This window comes from Trichechus manatus, unplaced genomic scaffold, assembly GCF_000243295.1.
Source record: "Trichechus manatus latirostris isolate Lorelei unplaced genomic scaffold, TriManLat1.0 scaffold00007, whole genome shotgun sequence".
NCBI classification, from domain to species: Eukaryota; Metazoa; Chordata; class Mammalia; order Sirenia; family Trichechidae; genus Trichechus; species Trichechus manatus.
In genome coordinates, this window is record NW_004443943.1 from 16123538 (window position 1) to 16141355 (window position 17818).

General features: G+C 40.6%; 1 protein-coding gene across 1 annotated transcript; it reads left to right on the forward strand.

Annotated features, from left to right (window-relative positions):
* Positions 1-921: 921 nt before the first annotated feature.
* Positions 922-8627, forward strand: IFIT2 (interferon induced protein with tetratricopeptide repeats 2). The gene is made up of 2 exons (XM_012557602.2): positions 922-1269; positions 5557-8627. Exons 1-2 carry the CDS (start codon positions 1265-1267, stop codon positions 6959-6961), a joined length of 1410 nt encoding a protein of 469 aa, XP_012413056.1. The 5' UTR covers positions 922-1264; the 3' UTR covers positions 6962-8627.
* The last annotated feature ends 9191 nt before the right edge of the window (positions 8628-17818 follow it).

Consider the following 17818-nt stretch of genomic DNA (forward strand, 5'->3'; position numbering starts at 1 on the left):
TTATGAACAAGGAAAAAGCAAGGAATGTACATCTCTTCTATCATAAAAAATGGCTGGAAATCATGATGTGTGGGTGTTGAATACCAAGGTGACTGGCAACGATTTTATATGTTGCAGGGCTCGGTAAAGCTAAGAACGGTCAGAGATGTTAGGAATTGTTTGGCCTAGGTTAGTGAGCATGATGGATGGTGGAATGTCAGGGGAGCTAAAAGTTCTACAAATGGCAAACATCAAACGTTTCCCTTCTGGTCTCTTTGGTTAAAGATTTTAGTTATTAATTATAATAGAAACTAACATTTATGTATTACTTGCCAGGCATTATTCTAATAACCCATTGCCATTGAGTCAATTCATGACAACCCTATAGGACAGAGCAGAACTGCCCCATGGGGTTTTCCAAGGAGCAGTTAGTGGATTCAAACTGCCAAACTTTTGGTCAGCAGGCAAGCTCTTAACCACTACACCACCAGGGCTCCTTGCGTTGTTATAAGTAGATTTCATATACTAACTGATGTAATCCTCACAACACGACTATGAGTTGGTAGTATTATTATCCCCATTTCACAGGGGGAGAAACTAAAGCACAGAGACATTCAATAATTTGCCCAGAGTCATACAACATATAAATGGAGTCACGGTTCTATGTATTCATTCATTCACTCAGCAACTAATTTCTGAATGTCTGTCACACTCCAGGTATTATTGCAGGGACTGAAGATTGAGCAGGGAACAAAACAGATGAAAAGTCCCTGCCCTCATGGAGATTATATAACTACTCGGAATTGACTTGATGGCAGTGGGTCTTTTTTTGGTTTACACTGCCCTATGGGTCATATTAGTATTAAGGGTAAGCAGAGCGAGGATGTGTTAACATTGTAATCATGAAGCAAGGGTGCTCTGTAAATGTATCGTTCTCCGAGTTGGACTCTCTTGATGTCAGCTGACCGAGGATAGATAGCAATACAATTCACAAAGAGGAACTTTTTATAGCTCACTGCACAGAGTTTGGGGCCCTGATGAGCATGGCTCTTACTCAAGACCCGTTTTCCTTCAGCAAGAATTTGGCCAGCTTTAAATCAGTTTTACTTTCCAGTTTCATTTTCATTTTTGTCAAGCCCATTGCTGGAAAACAAGGAAAAGGCACCAGCTGATGCTTTCATATATAGGTCTCTTCACAATTCTTTGAAGCAGCAGAGGAAGGCTTCTGAAGAGCACAGCAGCCTGAACCTCAGCCTCAGAGAAATCTGGGAAGTGCACAGCCATCATGAGGTAAAGACTCTCTCTCCTCCTCTGTGTTCAATGTTTAGCCAGGTTTGTTGTCGAATGCAAATCCTAAGCAGCCATGTCCCACTGAAGGCAACTGCCTGAATTGTTCTGTTTTAGTGTTTGTTTTATAGCTTTACTATGCATCTAAGTTATAAATTTGTGTTATCAATGCTGGCATTTTTATTCCTAAGTCATTTTCTGCTTCACACAGTCAAGCTTCCTAAGGGTGTCTCTGGAATTGTCCACAGAGAGGAGCTGAGAGCTGATGTCAGAGAGAGAGGAGTCCTGGCAGGCAAAAAGGGAGCAGAGAGAGAAGCATACTTAGATATAATCAGGCAGGTGGCTCATTTAAAGGTGGGTCTGGGGAAATTGCTCCTATCGACTGCCCTTCTTTGTTTCTTGTTTGAAAGGATTAAGTCAGTGGATTCTAATGAAATTATTATTTAGCAAAAGACTTATTTCAGCTGATGTTGTTAGAGATATACTCACCATAGCAACCCTAGTTTATGCTATAGTGAATTTTATTTTTAAAGTGCACATTCACCTCAGTTTGGCATAGAGCTGACAAACTAACAGAAATGTTTTTACCTTAAAATTATATTGATTGGTTAGAGTCTTCCTATCTGAAGTGTGAATTGGAGATGGAGTGCTTGGAGAAACTAGTCCCCACCTCCAGGATCCCCAAGTACCCCAGAAACATAAGATTGCCCGGAGGAGGAAGTGTTAGCTCAGTGGATATGAAAGGAACTGTCTACTTTTTCCAGTTTGAGGGCTGGGGTGGCTGGATCTGGTTGCCTAAGCCTTGGTCTTGGGGGTTCTGGAATTCAGAGATACCAGCCCCAGAGCTCACTTCCTAGTGGCCACATCGCCCTCTTGAAATGATGTTTTTTCAGCTGTCTACATGCCTGCTTGGTAGAAAAAAAGATCTGAGATATTTAATATGTGTCTATAGTCACCCAGAATCTATAGAGCCCGTGTACATATTTCTGAGAATTGTAATATGGTCTTGCCTTAGAATCCTTCCCATAACATGACAGACCCACCATTTCCTCTTCTCACTTTTCTTGATTCTTTAGCTATAGGGACTTTCACTGGCCATTGCCCTTGTGCTCTAAGTAGTTCTCAGACTTGAGCTGCATAAAAATCACCTCGAGAGCTTGTTAAAGACAGATTCCTGGGCTCAACTCCCAAGAGATTTTGATGTAGTAGGTCTGGGTTGGGTCTGAGGATGTACCTTTTTTTTTTTCTTTCTTTCTTTCTTTCTTTTATTGTACTTCAGGTGAAGGCTTACAGAACAAATAGTTTCTCATGAAACAGAAGTACACATGTTGTTTTATGATATTGGTTAACAACCCCACAACATATCAACCCTCTAACTTCTCAACCTTTTTTTTTTTTTTGGTGAAAATACATATAGCCAAAGATACACCATTTCAAAAATTTCTACATGCACAGTTCAGTGACATTGACTACGCTCTTCCAATTGTGCTGCTATTCTCGCTTAAGATGAAGGCTTACAGAACAAAATAGTTTCTCATTTAACAGTTGCTACAAATGTTGCCCTATGACAATGGTTAACAACCTCACAACACATCAACAATATCCTTACTCAACCTTGGGTTTCCTCTCACCAGCTTCCTTGTGCCTTTCTGCTTTCTGGCCCTTGTCACTGGACTCCTGTACCTCGTTAGTCTCATTTGGTATTACGAGGCTGTCCTCTCCCAGGCTGAACAGTGAAACTCGGAGGTAACTTCACCACTGAGCTAAAAGGGTGTCTGGGGGGCCATACTCTCGGGGTTTCTCCAGTCTCCTTTAGGCCAGTAAATCTGGTCTTTTTTTTGTGAGTTAGAATTATGCTCTACATCCTTCTCCAGCTCTGTGCAGAACTCTCTGCTGTGATCCTGGTCAGAGCAGTCAGTGGTGGTAGCCGGACACCATCTAGCTGTACTGGACTCAGTCCGGTGGAGGCCTTGGTAGCTGTGGACAATTAGTCCGTTGGACTAATCTTTTCCTTGTATCCTGTTCTCTTCATTCTCCCTTGCTCCCGAAGTGATGGGACCAGTGGACTATCTTAGATGGCTGCTCACAGGCTTTTAAGACCCCAGACACTACTCACCAAGGTAGAATGTAGAACATTGTCTTTATAAACTGTGTTCTGCCAATTGAGCTAGATGTTCCCCGAGACAATGGTCCCCACAGCCCTCCGCCCAGCAATTTCGTTCCTCAGGGAGTTTGGATGTGTCTATGGGGCTTCAGGATGTACATTTTTAACAAGCTCCTAGATGATGCTAATATTGCTGATGTTAAACCACACACTGAGTAGCACCACTCTAAGACATTGTGGTAGCAGCGTTAGTTCCAGGCCTGGTGGACAGTGTCATTGTAGCTTTCATTCAGATAGGAAGCAGAAGAAGAAAGTGTTGTTGTTGTGTAAATGGTTAGAACTTCTAGAGAGACCTGGAGCATAAGACTCAAAAGTCTAAGCCCAGGACAGCAAGTATCTGGGACCTGCCTCTCTGATTTACTAGTGAAAATAAAAATCCATGGTGAAGCAGTGAAATTGGATGGCTTTTTGAATGGCATCTCCAAAGGAATTTTACGTAAGTATATATATTAAAGGAGTCCCTGGGTAGTGGAAATGGTTAAGCACTGGGCAGCTAACTGATACCGACAGGTTGAGTCCACCAGAGAGAGGCACCTTGGAAGAAAGTCCTGGTGATCTACTTCTGAAAAGTTAGCCATTGAAAATGATATGAAGCACAATTCTACTCTGACACACATGGGGTTGCTACGAGTCAGAACAGACTTGAGAGCAACTAATTTGGTTTTTGGTTTTGGTGTGTATTAAATCTCTCTATCCTATCAAATGCACAACTGAGTTATGTTTTATATGTCAGAGATAATCTCAACTCTATTCACTCTCTTCATATCTCTTATAAAATGAGAAGGGAGCTAACAACCTCATGTGTAAAGGAATATTTTCATAACCTCACCGAGAAAGAAGATAGCTCAGACTGAACGTGAACTTTTCAAGGGGAGGCTGCTGTCATTAAGATGCTAGATACTCTCCCCTAATTACACCAAGAGGCTCTAACAGTCTAGTTTTTCAATGAAACCTGCCTGGGCCTTTGAAAGGAATCCTTCTCAGAGCAAAAACTCCCACCCTTTTCCCCTCTTATTGTTTGTTTATTCTATTTGGAGTAGTTAAGTCTTCATTTGTTTCAAGTAACAGAAAAGAACAGGAACTGGAATGCTTCACAGATTTAAATGGTTACAATGGAAAAAATTCAACAGAAAAAATAAGATAACACAATGTTAAAATAAAGAGACAAATAAAACCAATTTGATAAAAGCTCAAAAAGTTTGTATAGGCTAAGGAAATCAATTAAGGATACATAAGACATGAAAAAATCAGACAGGAAATAGACAGTGATAAAGATTTTTAAAGGCAAAATAATAACTAAGGAATTAAAAGTATAGAAGATAAAATCATTGAATTTTAGAGGGATAAAGTAGTTTAAAACAGGGTGACAAAATATTTAAAAAATAGAAAAGTATAAAGCTAAAATTTTCAGTATGTAGAAGTAAATGCTAGGCAACAGTGAAAAACAGAAAACGCAATCAAACAGGTTTGCTTCTTAAAAACTACATAAATAAAATGAAACCTCTACTGAAATCAGTTCCCACAGATTTGGCAACCTCTGCAGAGGCTTTCAAAGGCGGAAAGCTCAGGGCCAGAGCTCCAAACAAAAACTGCCTTATTCAAGGACATGCAGCCTCAGTCCAGAGATACCACCCACTGTCCTCCCTAATTCTTTTGCTCCCCACAGTCATCAAATTTCTGCTTCACCATGCATTTGACACATAGGCAGAGTATAGGGGGAAAAAAAAGGAAAGACTGTTCTTTTTTGATTTGGGTTGACCTTCTTTAGGAGGAGGACATCTGTATTTGCAATCCACATTTCTTACCAGAATAATCTGTGCTATATATCAAGAGAGCTGGGGGAGAAGAGAGCTGTGGGGGAAGACAGCTAGGGGGTTAGAGAGCTGGGGAGGAAGAGAGCTGAGGCAGGGGAGAGCTGGGGGGGAAGAGATCCCTGGTGGTGCAGTGGTTAAGTGTTTGGCTGCTAACCAAAAGGTCAGCAGTTCGAATCCACCAGCAGCTCCTTGGAAACCCTATGGGCCAGTTCTACTCTGTCCTATAGGGTCACTATCAGTTGGAATCCACTCAATAGCACTGGGTAATGGGTATATGTCTCAAAGTGTTCATCTCTCTATTTTTCCCTACAGTGAGATTACCAAAAATTCCTTGGAGAGCAGCCTACGGCAACTAAAATGTCATTTCACCTGGAATTTGATAGAGAGAGAAAATTCCGTGGATGATTTTGAAGACAGAGTGTGTAATCAGATTGAGTTTCAGAACAGTGAATTCAAAGCTACAACATACAACATATTGGCCTACATAAAACACCTCAGAGGCCAAAATAAGGCAGCACTGGAATACTTACAGCAAGCTGAAGAGTTAATCCAGCTAGAGCACACTGACCAAGCAGAAATCAGAAGTCTAGTCACCTGGGGAAACTATGCCTGGGTCTACTATCACATGGACAGACTCTCTGAAGCTCACAGTTACCTAGACAAGGTGAAACAAGTCTGCCAGAAGTTTTCCAGTCCCTATAGAATTAATAATAGTCCTGAGATAGACTGTGAGGAAGGGTGGACACGGTTAAAGTGTGGAGGAAAGTTTAATGAAAGGGCTAAGGTGTGTTTTGAGAAGGCTCTGGAAAAAAAACCAAAGAACCCAGAATTCAGCAGTGGTCTGGCAATTGCGAGCTACCGTCTGGATAAGTGGCCACCTAATCAGAACCCCATTAACCCCCTGAGACAAGCCATCAGACTGAATCCTGACAACCAATATGTTAAAGTCCTCCTGGCTCTGAAACTTCAAGAGCTGAATGAAGAAGGTGAAGGGGAAAATATAGTTGAAGAAGCCTTGGAGAAAGCCCCACATGCAACAGATGTACTTCGCAGTGCGGCAAAATTTTATCGAAAGAAGGGTGCCCTGGACAAAGCTATAGAAATGCTTGGAAAGACTTTAGAATGCATGCCAAACAATGCCTACCTGCATTACTACACTGGATGCTGCTATAGGGCAAAAGTCCTCCAAATACAGTGTGAAAGGTATGAAAATAAAGATAAGTTACCAGAACTAATAGAACAAGGCGTGGATCATTTAAAGCAAGCAGACGAGCTCAATATGAATCTCTCCAATGTCTGCTCCTATCTTGCCTGCCTCTATGCTCACGCAAATCAGTATGAAGAAGCAGATCATTACTTTCAAAAAGAATTCAGCAAAGAGCTTAATCCTGTATTGAAACAGCGGCTCCACCTGCGATATGGCAACTTTCAGCTGTATCAAATGAGGTGTGAAGAAAAGGCCATCCACCATTTTATGGAAGGCGTGAAAATAAACCAGGGAACAAAGGAGAAAGAAAAGATGAAAAACAAACTGCAAAGAATTGCTAAAATGCGGCTTTCTCAAAATGAAGCTGATTCTGAGGCTTTGCGTATCTTGAGGGTCCTTGATGAGCTGAATGGAGAAATGCAGCAAGCAGTTGAAGACTCTAAGAGATGTTTGGGCTCTGCCAGCCTCCTCCCTTCAGCATCTATAGCTGAGATAGGGGATGGGGAATAGGGATATGGTACTCATAGAGATGCTGTTGAAAGGAGGCCAAAACCCCTCCACCAGGGGCATATTCAAATATTTAACATGGACTAAGCAGACACTGGCCACAGTACTGGATCAGGGTTATGGAGAACTCCTGCTGTGCCAGGTATTAACCCTGGAATTGCTTGATCATGTGGAGGTCCAGGGGGTTCTAAGGGAGGAACCAGATTGGAGGGTAAGTCCAGAGTCTTGCAAAAGGGGCTATTTCCCAACTGAACTCATGGGCACAGTTTGTTCTATGACATTCCCTTTGTTACATACCCTAAGCGGTGTGATGCCTTGGGTTTGTTATGTTAATATAAAGCAGCCAGATCCCTCAAATCTATAACTTTGTGGTCCATTTTTGCAATGCTTTTCCATCCTTGCAGTTGTTTTAGATCCTGTGCAAGTGGGTTGGATGTACTGTGTCCATCAAAAGACTGGAGGACCAAAGCCTGGAGAGGGCTCACTGTTCACCTCTTTCCCCCTCCTCCCAGCCAATCTTCAATCTAAAGTGTCCTGCACAACATAAGTGCAATTGTCCTATCAACTGAGGTGGCAGCATAGTTGGAGAAAAAGAGAGTAGAGAGCAAATCAAATCTAGAAGGGACATTTCTAGAACTAATGGAGTGAGGCAATCACAATATGCGTCTTTCAGGTGGTATATGGGGAGATATCACCTCCACTCTGCCCTACCTGTAATACAGCATGTGAAGAATTAAAGGGGATTCTGTACAATACTCTAGAAACCAAAATAATACATTTCTTAAAAACTTGTGTGGAAACAGCATGCCACCGGGGTCCTCGTGGAAACAGTAGGGGTAGGAAAAGAGTAAGCAAAAGTCAGAAAGAAAGAGAAAGGGATGCTATTTTGTCATTGTAGATCATAATCATATGAAGAAATTTTTACTTTCTCAGCCATTATTAGGAAAATTTATTTGTAGGATGAGACTTGCATTGATGAGTCCAGGTTTGAGATGATAGGTGAAGCATCAGAATAGGGAATAACTTAGTACTGAGGGGACTAGTGAAAGGACTTGGGAAATGACATTGATAATGGAGTGGTTTTCTTCCCCCCTCATTAGAAATGTTGTATGTTGGATGATATAGACACTTCTTGTAACTCTGAAAATCTTCACAAAATTCATGTTATGCTTGGTGCAATTGAGGTTGTCTAGGTAGACACCGAATGGGCCTAGACTCACATCAAGGTTGGCCTCAACCAAAAGAAAGTCAGTTGACCCAGCATGACAGCATCAGCCACCCTCTCAGTTGCAAAATGTTTGCCTGTTGGAATTAGTTTAAATTTAAAAGTATATTAACAGCTTTTTTTTTCATTAAGCCACTAAAAGATTATATAAAATTCAAGATTTTTTATTAATCAAAAATTCCAACGACTATAACAATAGGCTTCCATGATATTTTCTGTATTAAAAATATGGTTATATGTACTTGATATCAGTGTGCACAGTTTGGAATCTTGAAGAAAATCATAGTTTTAATAAAATAAATGTGATGAAGCATAAACAGGTGTTCTGGCTTATTTGAAATTTTGTTGTACCTTAAGTCTTTCAGACTCAGCTAATGATAAATGTGATGTTACACTGGAAATGAATTAGCTCTGAATTGCCCAGACTGGTCAAACACCAAAACTACTGAATAGAACAAAAAATTATTTCCACAGTCATAAGCATCCAGCACTTCCATTTATACCCCGCCACCGCTACCACCATGTACCCACATGCACACAAACCCACTGCCCCAACATTGACAGTCCTTTTCACTGCTAAATCCTGTTAATATCTTGTGCTTTCCTCCACATTTTCTCTCTTCTTCTGATCTCCAGTATGTGAAACAAGGCAGTGTCCCTGATTTTATTTTATGCCCCATCCCAAGGGCAGCGCAAATGAATTTTGGAGAGCTTTTCCTATTCAGTAAACAACAGAAAGCAACAAGGAGACTCTGGTGGAAAACACAATTCACACCAGCTACAATGGTAAATTTATCCTATCAGACTGAATTGGACATATATTTCAGGAGAAGGTCAAGTTCATTTTGCCTGGGTAATTTCTTATTGGATCTGGTGCCTGGGGAGGAAGCCCAGAAGTGTTCTGAGTAGAAGGTGAGATGGGCAGGTCACACTGACCTTCAGAGAGGATCACTGGCACCTGTAGTATGCTAAAGAAGATAAACCAGGTGTATGTAATCTTGTTGTTGCAGGTCATGTCACCTAAACCCTAACTAAAATAGGACCCTAAAACGGGAAAAGGTAAAAAGGGTGAGGGAGAGATGTATAACATAGTACACTTAATATTTATTTGAGGACTTAAACCTAACAAATATGATTGGAAAACAATAAATAAAATTATGTTTGTTGCTCATTTTTCCTGAAATCTCACCATCCTCAGAGAACAAATAGAGTCACCTTAACTGTAATGACTTGTAATTCCTGACTCTTAATCTCCCAGTACAGGGCATGTGATTCCCCTCAAACATTCAACAAGCCCCTAGTAGATGTCTCATGGGTGCTAATAACAAGTTGGCCAGTTAGAAATATCTGGTTGTATCTGCTATTTGGGGTCCCCAGGTGGTGCAAATGGTTTACGCTTGACTACCTACCAAAAGGTTGGCAGTTCAAACCCACTCAGTGTCACCACGAAAGAAAGGCCTAGCAATCTGCTTCTGTAAATGTTACAGCCAAAAAACCCTACGGAGCAGTTATACTCTGCACACATGGGGTCACCATGAGTCAGAACCGACTCGGTGGCAACAGGATTGATTTTGTGGTTTTTATCTGAGATTTGTACCGCCTGAGCACCCGCCCCCATCAATGTCCACTGCCCATGAAACTGCTTCAATATGTCTTGCCATTCTCTGAGTTTGATTGCCACCTTGAGAGTACTGGTACCCTGCCAAAGATGTTCTCAAATGTGCTAAGACAAATGCAGGAGTGAGGTGAATTTCCCTCACCCCTACTTCACTTTATTCTCCAGCTTCCAAGTTGTTGTTTTTAGGTGCTGTTGAGTTGGTTTCCACTCATAGCGACCCTATGTACAACAGAACAAAACACTGCCCAGTCCTACACCATCCTCACAGTTGTTGCTGTTTGAGCCCATTGTTGCAGCCACTGTGTCAAACCATCTCATTGAGGGTCTTCTTCTTTTTCACTGACCCTCTACCTTACCAAGCATAATGTCCTTCTCCAGGGATTAGTCCCTCCTGATAACGTGTCCAAAGTAGGTGAGACCAAGTCTCGCCATCATCACTTCTAACTGGCTGTACTTCTTCAAAGACAGACTTGATTGTTTTTCTGGCAGTCCATGGTATATTCAATATTCTCTGCCAACACCATAATTCAAAAGCATCAATCCTTTGGTCTTCCTTATTCATTGTCCAGCTTTTGTATGCATATGAGATTGAAAACACCACAGCTTGGGTCAGATGTACCTTAGTCCTCAAAGTGACGTCTTTGCTTTTCAACCCTTTAAAGGGGTCTTTTGCAGCAGATTTGCCCAATGCAATACATCGTTTGATTTCTTGACTGCTGCTTCCATAGACGTTGATTGTGGATCCAAGTAAAATCCTTGACAACTTCAATATTTTCTCCATTTATCATGATGTTGCTTATTGGTCCAGTTGTGAGGATTTCTGGTTTCTTTATGTTGAGGTGTAATCCATACTGAAGGCTATGGTCTTTGATCTTCATCACTAAGTGCTTCAAGTCTTCTTGCCTTTCAGCAAGCAAGGTTGAGTCATCTGCATACCACAGGTTGTTAATAAGTCTTCCTCCAATCCTGATGCCCTGTTCTTCTTCATATAGTCCAGCTTCTCAGATTATTTGCTCAGCATACAAATTGAATAAGTATGGTGAAAGGATGTAACCCTGACGCACACTTGTCCTGACTTTAAACCACACAGTATCCCCCTTGTTCTCTTCAAATGACTGCCTCTTGATCTATGTACAGATTCCTCACGAGCACAATTAAGTGTTCTGGAATTCCCATTCTTTGCAATGTTATCCATAATTGGTATGATCTACACAGTCGAATGCCTTTGCATAGTTAATAAAACACAGGTAAACATCTTTCTGGTATTCACTGCTTTCAGCCAGGATCCATGTGACATCAGCAATGATATCGCTGGTTCCATGTCCTCTTCTGAATCCAGCTTGACTTTCTGGGTTCCAAGTAGTAGCAATTATTCCTCAGCCTCAGAGTCCTCAGTGAACAGATTCATCAGCTTCTGATTGTAGCTCCTTTCTTTACAGAGCTCTGGCACAGTCCCTGGAGAGAGCTGACACTGAGTCATGCTCTACTTTCATCTTCCTTCCTTCCTTCAGCACTCAGGGTCCTATCCTTCATGTCAATTTACTTATTCAATAAACAGTCAGTGGGACTGGAAGCCTGGAAGTGTTAAAATCCTGGTGATAAACACAAATTAGGCTTCTACTGGGATTCCAATCATATGCACAATCAACATTGGATACCAGGCTGGTAATCATGAGTTTCAACTAGAGACTATATGTTCCTGTTTCCTTCCTCCCTCCACCATCCCCCACAACCCCATCATTTATTCTGGGGAAGGGAGTAAATCAATTTGAAGAATAAGAAAATTTCCTAGTGATTTAAAGTACAGTTGCCTCACTGCTGGCAATCTACACCTTTCTGGGAGGCGTGCAAAGAGGGAAACTGACTAAAATTCTTAGGTGTAGGCTGAATGTGCGCAACTGTAAGAGAAGTGTGCTCAGCTTGTCTTAGTTTCCTAGTGCTACTGTAACAGAAATACCACAAGTGGGTGACTTTAAGGAACAGATATTTATTTTCTCACAGTTTAGGAGGCTAGAAGTCTGAATCCAGGACACCAACTCTAGGAGAAGGCTCTCTCTCTGTCCACCCTGGGGGAAGACACTTGTCTCAGCTTCTATAGCCCCTGTGTTTCTGGGTTCCTTGATGATCTCCACATAGCATCTATCTTTCCCTCATTTGTGCTTGTTTCTCTCTGTGTCGAACTGTTCTTTTTATATCTCTGGTCAAGTTTAAAACACACTGTCCAGTGATACGGCCTCATTAACATAACAGGGAAACCCTAGTCCCAAATGGGATTACATCCACAGGTATAGGGATTAGGATTCCAACACATATTTTGGGGGGACACAATTCAAACCATACCACAGCTCTACATGGGGCCTCACCTCAGCTAATTTAGATACAAGACAGAAGACTGGTGAGGAGATCACAGGCAGGATTCATCGGAAGCTGATGGAATCCAATCCCAAATGATTCTGCTTTTCCTCTTTGGTCCTCTGTAGGCTGACATTGCAAAAGAGGGTGCTGGACAGGCAAATGATACAGATCAACCCCAGGACCTTGATTCATGTCTCACCGGTTTTAGAAACAATGGGATCCAGTTTGTGTCATTTCTGAATTGGATACAATTTAAAAACAAAAAGTGACTTTCACCTGAACCTGGAAATTCCTCAGACCCTTCTAGAGTCCTGAAGATTGCCCCTAAAATGTTTACACAAATAATCTAATGAAAAGTATTGAGAGAGTCTTTCTGCTACTTTTCTGGCATCCTAGATATCCCAGAGACATGAATCCTGCTTTTGATAAACAGATATTAAAAAAGAGAGGCACTGGGATGTAAGAGCTTAAATCACTGAACACACATTTTCTTCTTTCCCATTTCTAAAGTAAATTTACTAATATGTCATCAAATATTACATTAAAAAACTCAAACTTACACGTACACTTTTGTGCTGAGTGAAACATTATATGCTATTATATAAGTTGGACCTTGAAAACCTATTTTAAAACTACACAGAATATTTTCTAAACGTTGATTTAGAAAACTCAAAATTTAATATAATACTTAAAAATATGGAAAGCATTCTAAAATAATGAGTGAGGCTTTCAGGTAACAGAAAAGAGAGTTGATTTGTCTTCGTATTAAAGAGGAATTCACATTGCCACTAGCAACGTATGCAAAATACCGTTTCCATAATTTTCATCAATATTGAATGTTATCATTCTTTAATTTATTGCCAGTTTGATAAATCTAAGCATATATTCCCAAAAGATGCATTCCACCACATGAATAACAAGTAAATAAAGTTTATGTGAATCAACTTTGTAATTTACATAAATAAATGTGAAATTCATATGGCTGAAACCCTTTCCACGCTCACTCTGGACCTCAGATCTCTGCCTACTCCTCCCCTTCACTCTTTCCTTCCTCCTCTCTCTCTCCCTCCCCTTCTCTGTTTCCCTCTCCCTTTCCTCTTCTCCCTCCCTTCATATCTCCCTCCCTCCTAGGTTTCTTCCTTCCAGTCTGTAAGAAGCTTCTCTTTCTAAAGATTGTTTTGCATATCTGTGTACACAATAGAAATAGCCCTCCCAGGATACCTTATCTCTTTTCTTAAGTCAATAACTCAAGACAAACTTTCTAGAATCACTCTCTTCTGATTAGAAACTCCAGGGAAAGAATCTGATTGGCCTACTTCCAGTAAAATTTCCAGCCCTGATAGAATTGTTGAGGAAAAGTTACTTAAAACAAAATCTACTCCCAACTCAGAAAACTTTCCTACAAAAATAGAAGAGAAAGAAAAGTTTTATTATTGGATAAGCATTAAACAAGAATGTGATGCATCATGGGTAACCCACTAGAGAGATTGCAAAGACAGACAGGAATCCTAACCATTATATAGTTAAGTGGATACAACCCATTGAATTCATGTTTTCAAGATAACATTAATTTTCTAGTATCTTTATGGCTGGATACCTCAAATTATGCTAATCTCCTTCCAGAAAACTGGGAGATAGGGATGTGATCTTCCTGGATGATTACATTCAAAAGAAATGATTCCCAAGTCCTTGAGGAAACATCCTTGGTTTATGTACTTTTTGAAGAGACACAGAAAGACCCTATAATTACAAGTTATCTAAAGTGAATTCTGAAAGAACAGAGGAGGAGGAGAGCCTTTTCCCGTATTTTCAACAGGGAGAATTAAAACCTCTTATTTTCAATTTGTATTTGTCCTTATAGAATCCAGTGTGACCAAGAGAATGAGGTCACATGCCAGACCCAGCAGAAGCTGCGAGTGCAGGCTCTCTGAGGAAGGATGTGGACAGGTTTTCTAAAAGGGGACATAGGAGGAGGGAGGAAATGATTGGCAGAGGAAATCACACTAACACACTAACACATAATTTTGTATGTAGTCCAGAAATCAGTCTTAAATGATACCACCTGTGGAATATCTAGATTTCCAACTAGACCAGTGCTTCTCAAACTTTAATGTGTACACAATTACCTGAATTCAGTAGGTCTGGGGTGAGGTCTGCGATTCTGTATTTCTCACAAGCTCTCAGATCAAACCTATGCTACCAGTCCATGAACTTGAATTGTAAGTGTATAGATGGACATGCATCCAAGTCAGTCTGGTTCCATTTTTCAGACTATTCTTTGGTCAAGCACGGCGATCATACCAGCACATTTTCCTTCCAACAGCCTTCTCCCTCATAACAACTCATGTCCTAAGAGCCCAGGTCACAAAACCTGTATTATCTCAAGAAGAAGCACTGTTAATGTGAAATGGTATAGCCACTTTGGAAAACAGTCTGGCAGTTCCACAAACTGTTAAACATAGAGTTACCATAGGACCCAGCAATTCCACTACTAAGTATATACCAAAGAAAAATGAAAACTTACATCCACACAAAACACTTGTACACGAATGTTTACAGGAGCATTCTTCATAATGACCAAAAAGTGGATCCACCAACTGATGAATGGATAAATAAAATGTGGTTTATCCATATAATGGAATATTATTCGGTAATAAAAAGAAATGAAGTGCTCATACATGCTACAACATAGATGAACCTTGAAAACATTATGCTAAGTGAAAGAAGCCAGACACAAAGGACCACATATTGTATGATTCTATTTCTATGAAATGTCCATAATAGGAAAATCTATAGATGCAGAAACTAGATTCATGCTTGCCTAAGGCTAGGGGGATGGGAGGAACTGGGAACTGCTGGCTAATGGGGGATAACGAGAATGTTCTACAACTGTAGTAGTGATGGTTGCACTACTCTGAATATTTGAAAGCCATTAAATTGCACACTGTAACCGGGTGAAGTGTATGGTATATGAATTATATCTCAATAAAACTGTTTTAAAAAGAAATAACTGCTCTTGTTCCAAATGTACATATATAAAAAGAAGTTTTGGCCCCTGGACACCCTGTTAGCTCAGTAATGAAGTCACTCCTGAGGTTCACCCTTCAGCCAAAGATTAGGCAGGCCCATAAAAGAAAATGAGACGTAAGGGGCACATCAGCCCAGGGGCAAGGACTAGAAGGCAGGAGGAGACAGGAAAGCTGGTAATAGGGAACCTAAGGTCAAGAAGGGAGAATGTTGACATGTCGTGGGGTTGTAAACCAATGTCATAAAACAATATGTGTACTAACTGTTTAATGAGAAGATTGTTTTGTAAACCTTTATCTAAAGTACAATTTATAAAAAGCAAGTTTTTCTTCCATCGCCTTCTATTTTTTACCTCTACGTTTGCTTTCATCGTCTTGTGTCCCTTCCTATTACTAACATTTTCAATATTGTCATTGCTTTTGCACTTAACAGATACGTTGAAGAAAATTCTGTATTCTATTTTCTGAGTAGAGTTATGGATATGAAAATCTCATCCCATCTGATTTTATATTTGAATACCTAGACCCAGGAACCAGGAGTCCCTGGGTGGCTCAATCGTTAAGTGTTTGGCTGCTAACTGAAAAGTCAGCAGTGCGAACCCATGGAAGTGCCTGAGAAGTAAGTCTTGGTGAACTGCTTCCAAAAGGTCACAGCCTTGAAAAGCCTAGAATGCAGTTCTACTCTGCACAGATGGGGTCGCCATGAATTAGAATTAACTCAAGGACAACTAACAACAACTCAGTAACCATTCACTGGCAAATTATCACAAAATAAGACCCCAAACTCAGAAGAAAATTTAACTAAATCTGTATGTGTGCAATGCAGCCAAGTTTGAAAGTATAAATTTCTTAATAATGCAGAATATTATTCAGACACAAGATACAACTGTTGCAAGTACTGTGTTTTTTCATGAGTATCTCTGGAGCCAGGAATAGGAAGAAAACAAGAATAGGACTGTTGGTGCTACTGGAAAACCATTCTTTATTATGCAAGAATCGTATTTCATTCAGGCTGAGAGGAAGAATGTGACCAGTTAGTTAATTTGCCCTTTTCTCTGAACTAAGCACTTCTGGATGTTTCGGGTTTCATATTCCACTGGGCCAGGATTAAAAAAAAAAAAAAAAACCTGTTGCCACAGAGTTGATTCTGACTCATAGCGAAGCTAAAGGACAGAGTAGAACTGCCCCATAGGGTTTCCAAAGAGCACCTGGTGGATTTGAACAGCTGACCTTTTGGTTAGCAGCTATAGATCTTAGGCACTATGCCACCAGGGTTCCCCAGGATTAAGGCCCTAAACATCCACCTCAGGGAAAATGCCCCTCTAGCTCTTGCCTTCTTTGCTCAAAATGAAAGAATATCGAATCGTGAATGTTTGTGGGTTGTGAGGGTGTTAATTTTAGAGACAGACACTACTTTGGAGTGCAGGGAAGATCTAAGCTACAGAGGTGCTGAACAGACAGAATTAAATGCAGGTCTCTGGATGCAAAATATCTTTCACAAGTAAATATACTGGACAAAGGTACTCTTTACGAAATATTTCTGCAAGTCTTTCACATCATGTGGTCACAGAGACTCGTACTGTACAGCAGAGTCTCCCAGAAACTTTATTAAAAATGCAGTTTTCTGGCCCCATCCTAGATTTACGGTCAGATTCCTGGGAGTGAGTTACCATTCTCCCCAACTGTCGTTTTAGAGTCATGTTTTTGAAGAACGTGCAGTGGCTGAGTCGTTACAGTTCTCAACCTTAAGTTTTCTTTTCCTCCTCAATAGGGATCCTAGTGAATTTAAATCAGTTTCACCTTCCACTCCATCTTTTCTACAAAGGCAATCACAGGGAAACAGAGAGACAGCATCAGCTGATGCATTCCTGCCCACTCTGCCCTTTATAGAGATCGCTTCAGCGTTTAGTTAAGGCAGACCAGGAAGATTTCTGAAGAAGGAATCCGCCTTCAGAATCTGCTCTTCAGAATAGCAAAGAAGTGGACTGCAATCATGAGGTAATCAGCAAAGAATGAATATCCACTCTTGCTCTTGAATGCAAATAGTAAGCTGAGCTTCTTCCTGAGCAGGCAAGTTACTGAGTTAGGGGATAAACAGGAATTTATCAGTTTGGGCATTTTTTATTTCTGTGGCTCTTTCTGGTCTCTAGACTCAGGCTCCCTAAACTTCTAGAAGTGCTCACTGGGTAGAGCTAAGAGCTGGGATAGCAGGTGTGTTTAGAGCCACTCCAGCACAAATTTACTTCTTCAAAGCTGAAGCTAAGGGGATTACTCTTTATGGGCTTTTGTTGGTGTTCTTGTTGTTATTTATTTGAAGGAACTAAGTCAGAGGCTTTTTCCTTATGATTTTAAAAGGAAGCATTTATTTTCAGCAAATATTGCATTGAAGACAGAATCAGTACTGCAAACCCAACTCACGTTGAGGGGAATTTTGCTCTGAACCATTTGATCACTTCAAGGTGGGAAGCAGAAGAAAAGGTTTTTACAGATGGGCATTTTCCATTTCTTATATGAAAGCAAAGCCAAAGCTCAAAGTTTATTGTGATTGCTATAGTGATAGTGGTTAAGCAGCAGAAAATAATTTCTCCTTGGAAACATACTGACCTACAGCTCTGATCTCTAGTGATGGGAAACCA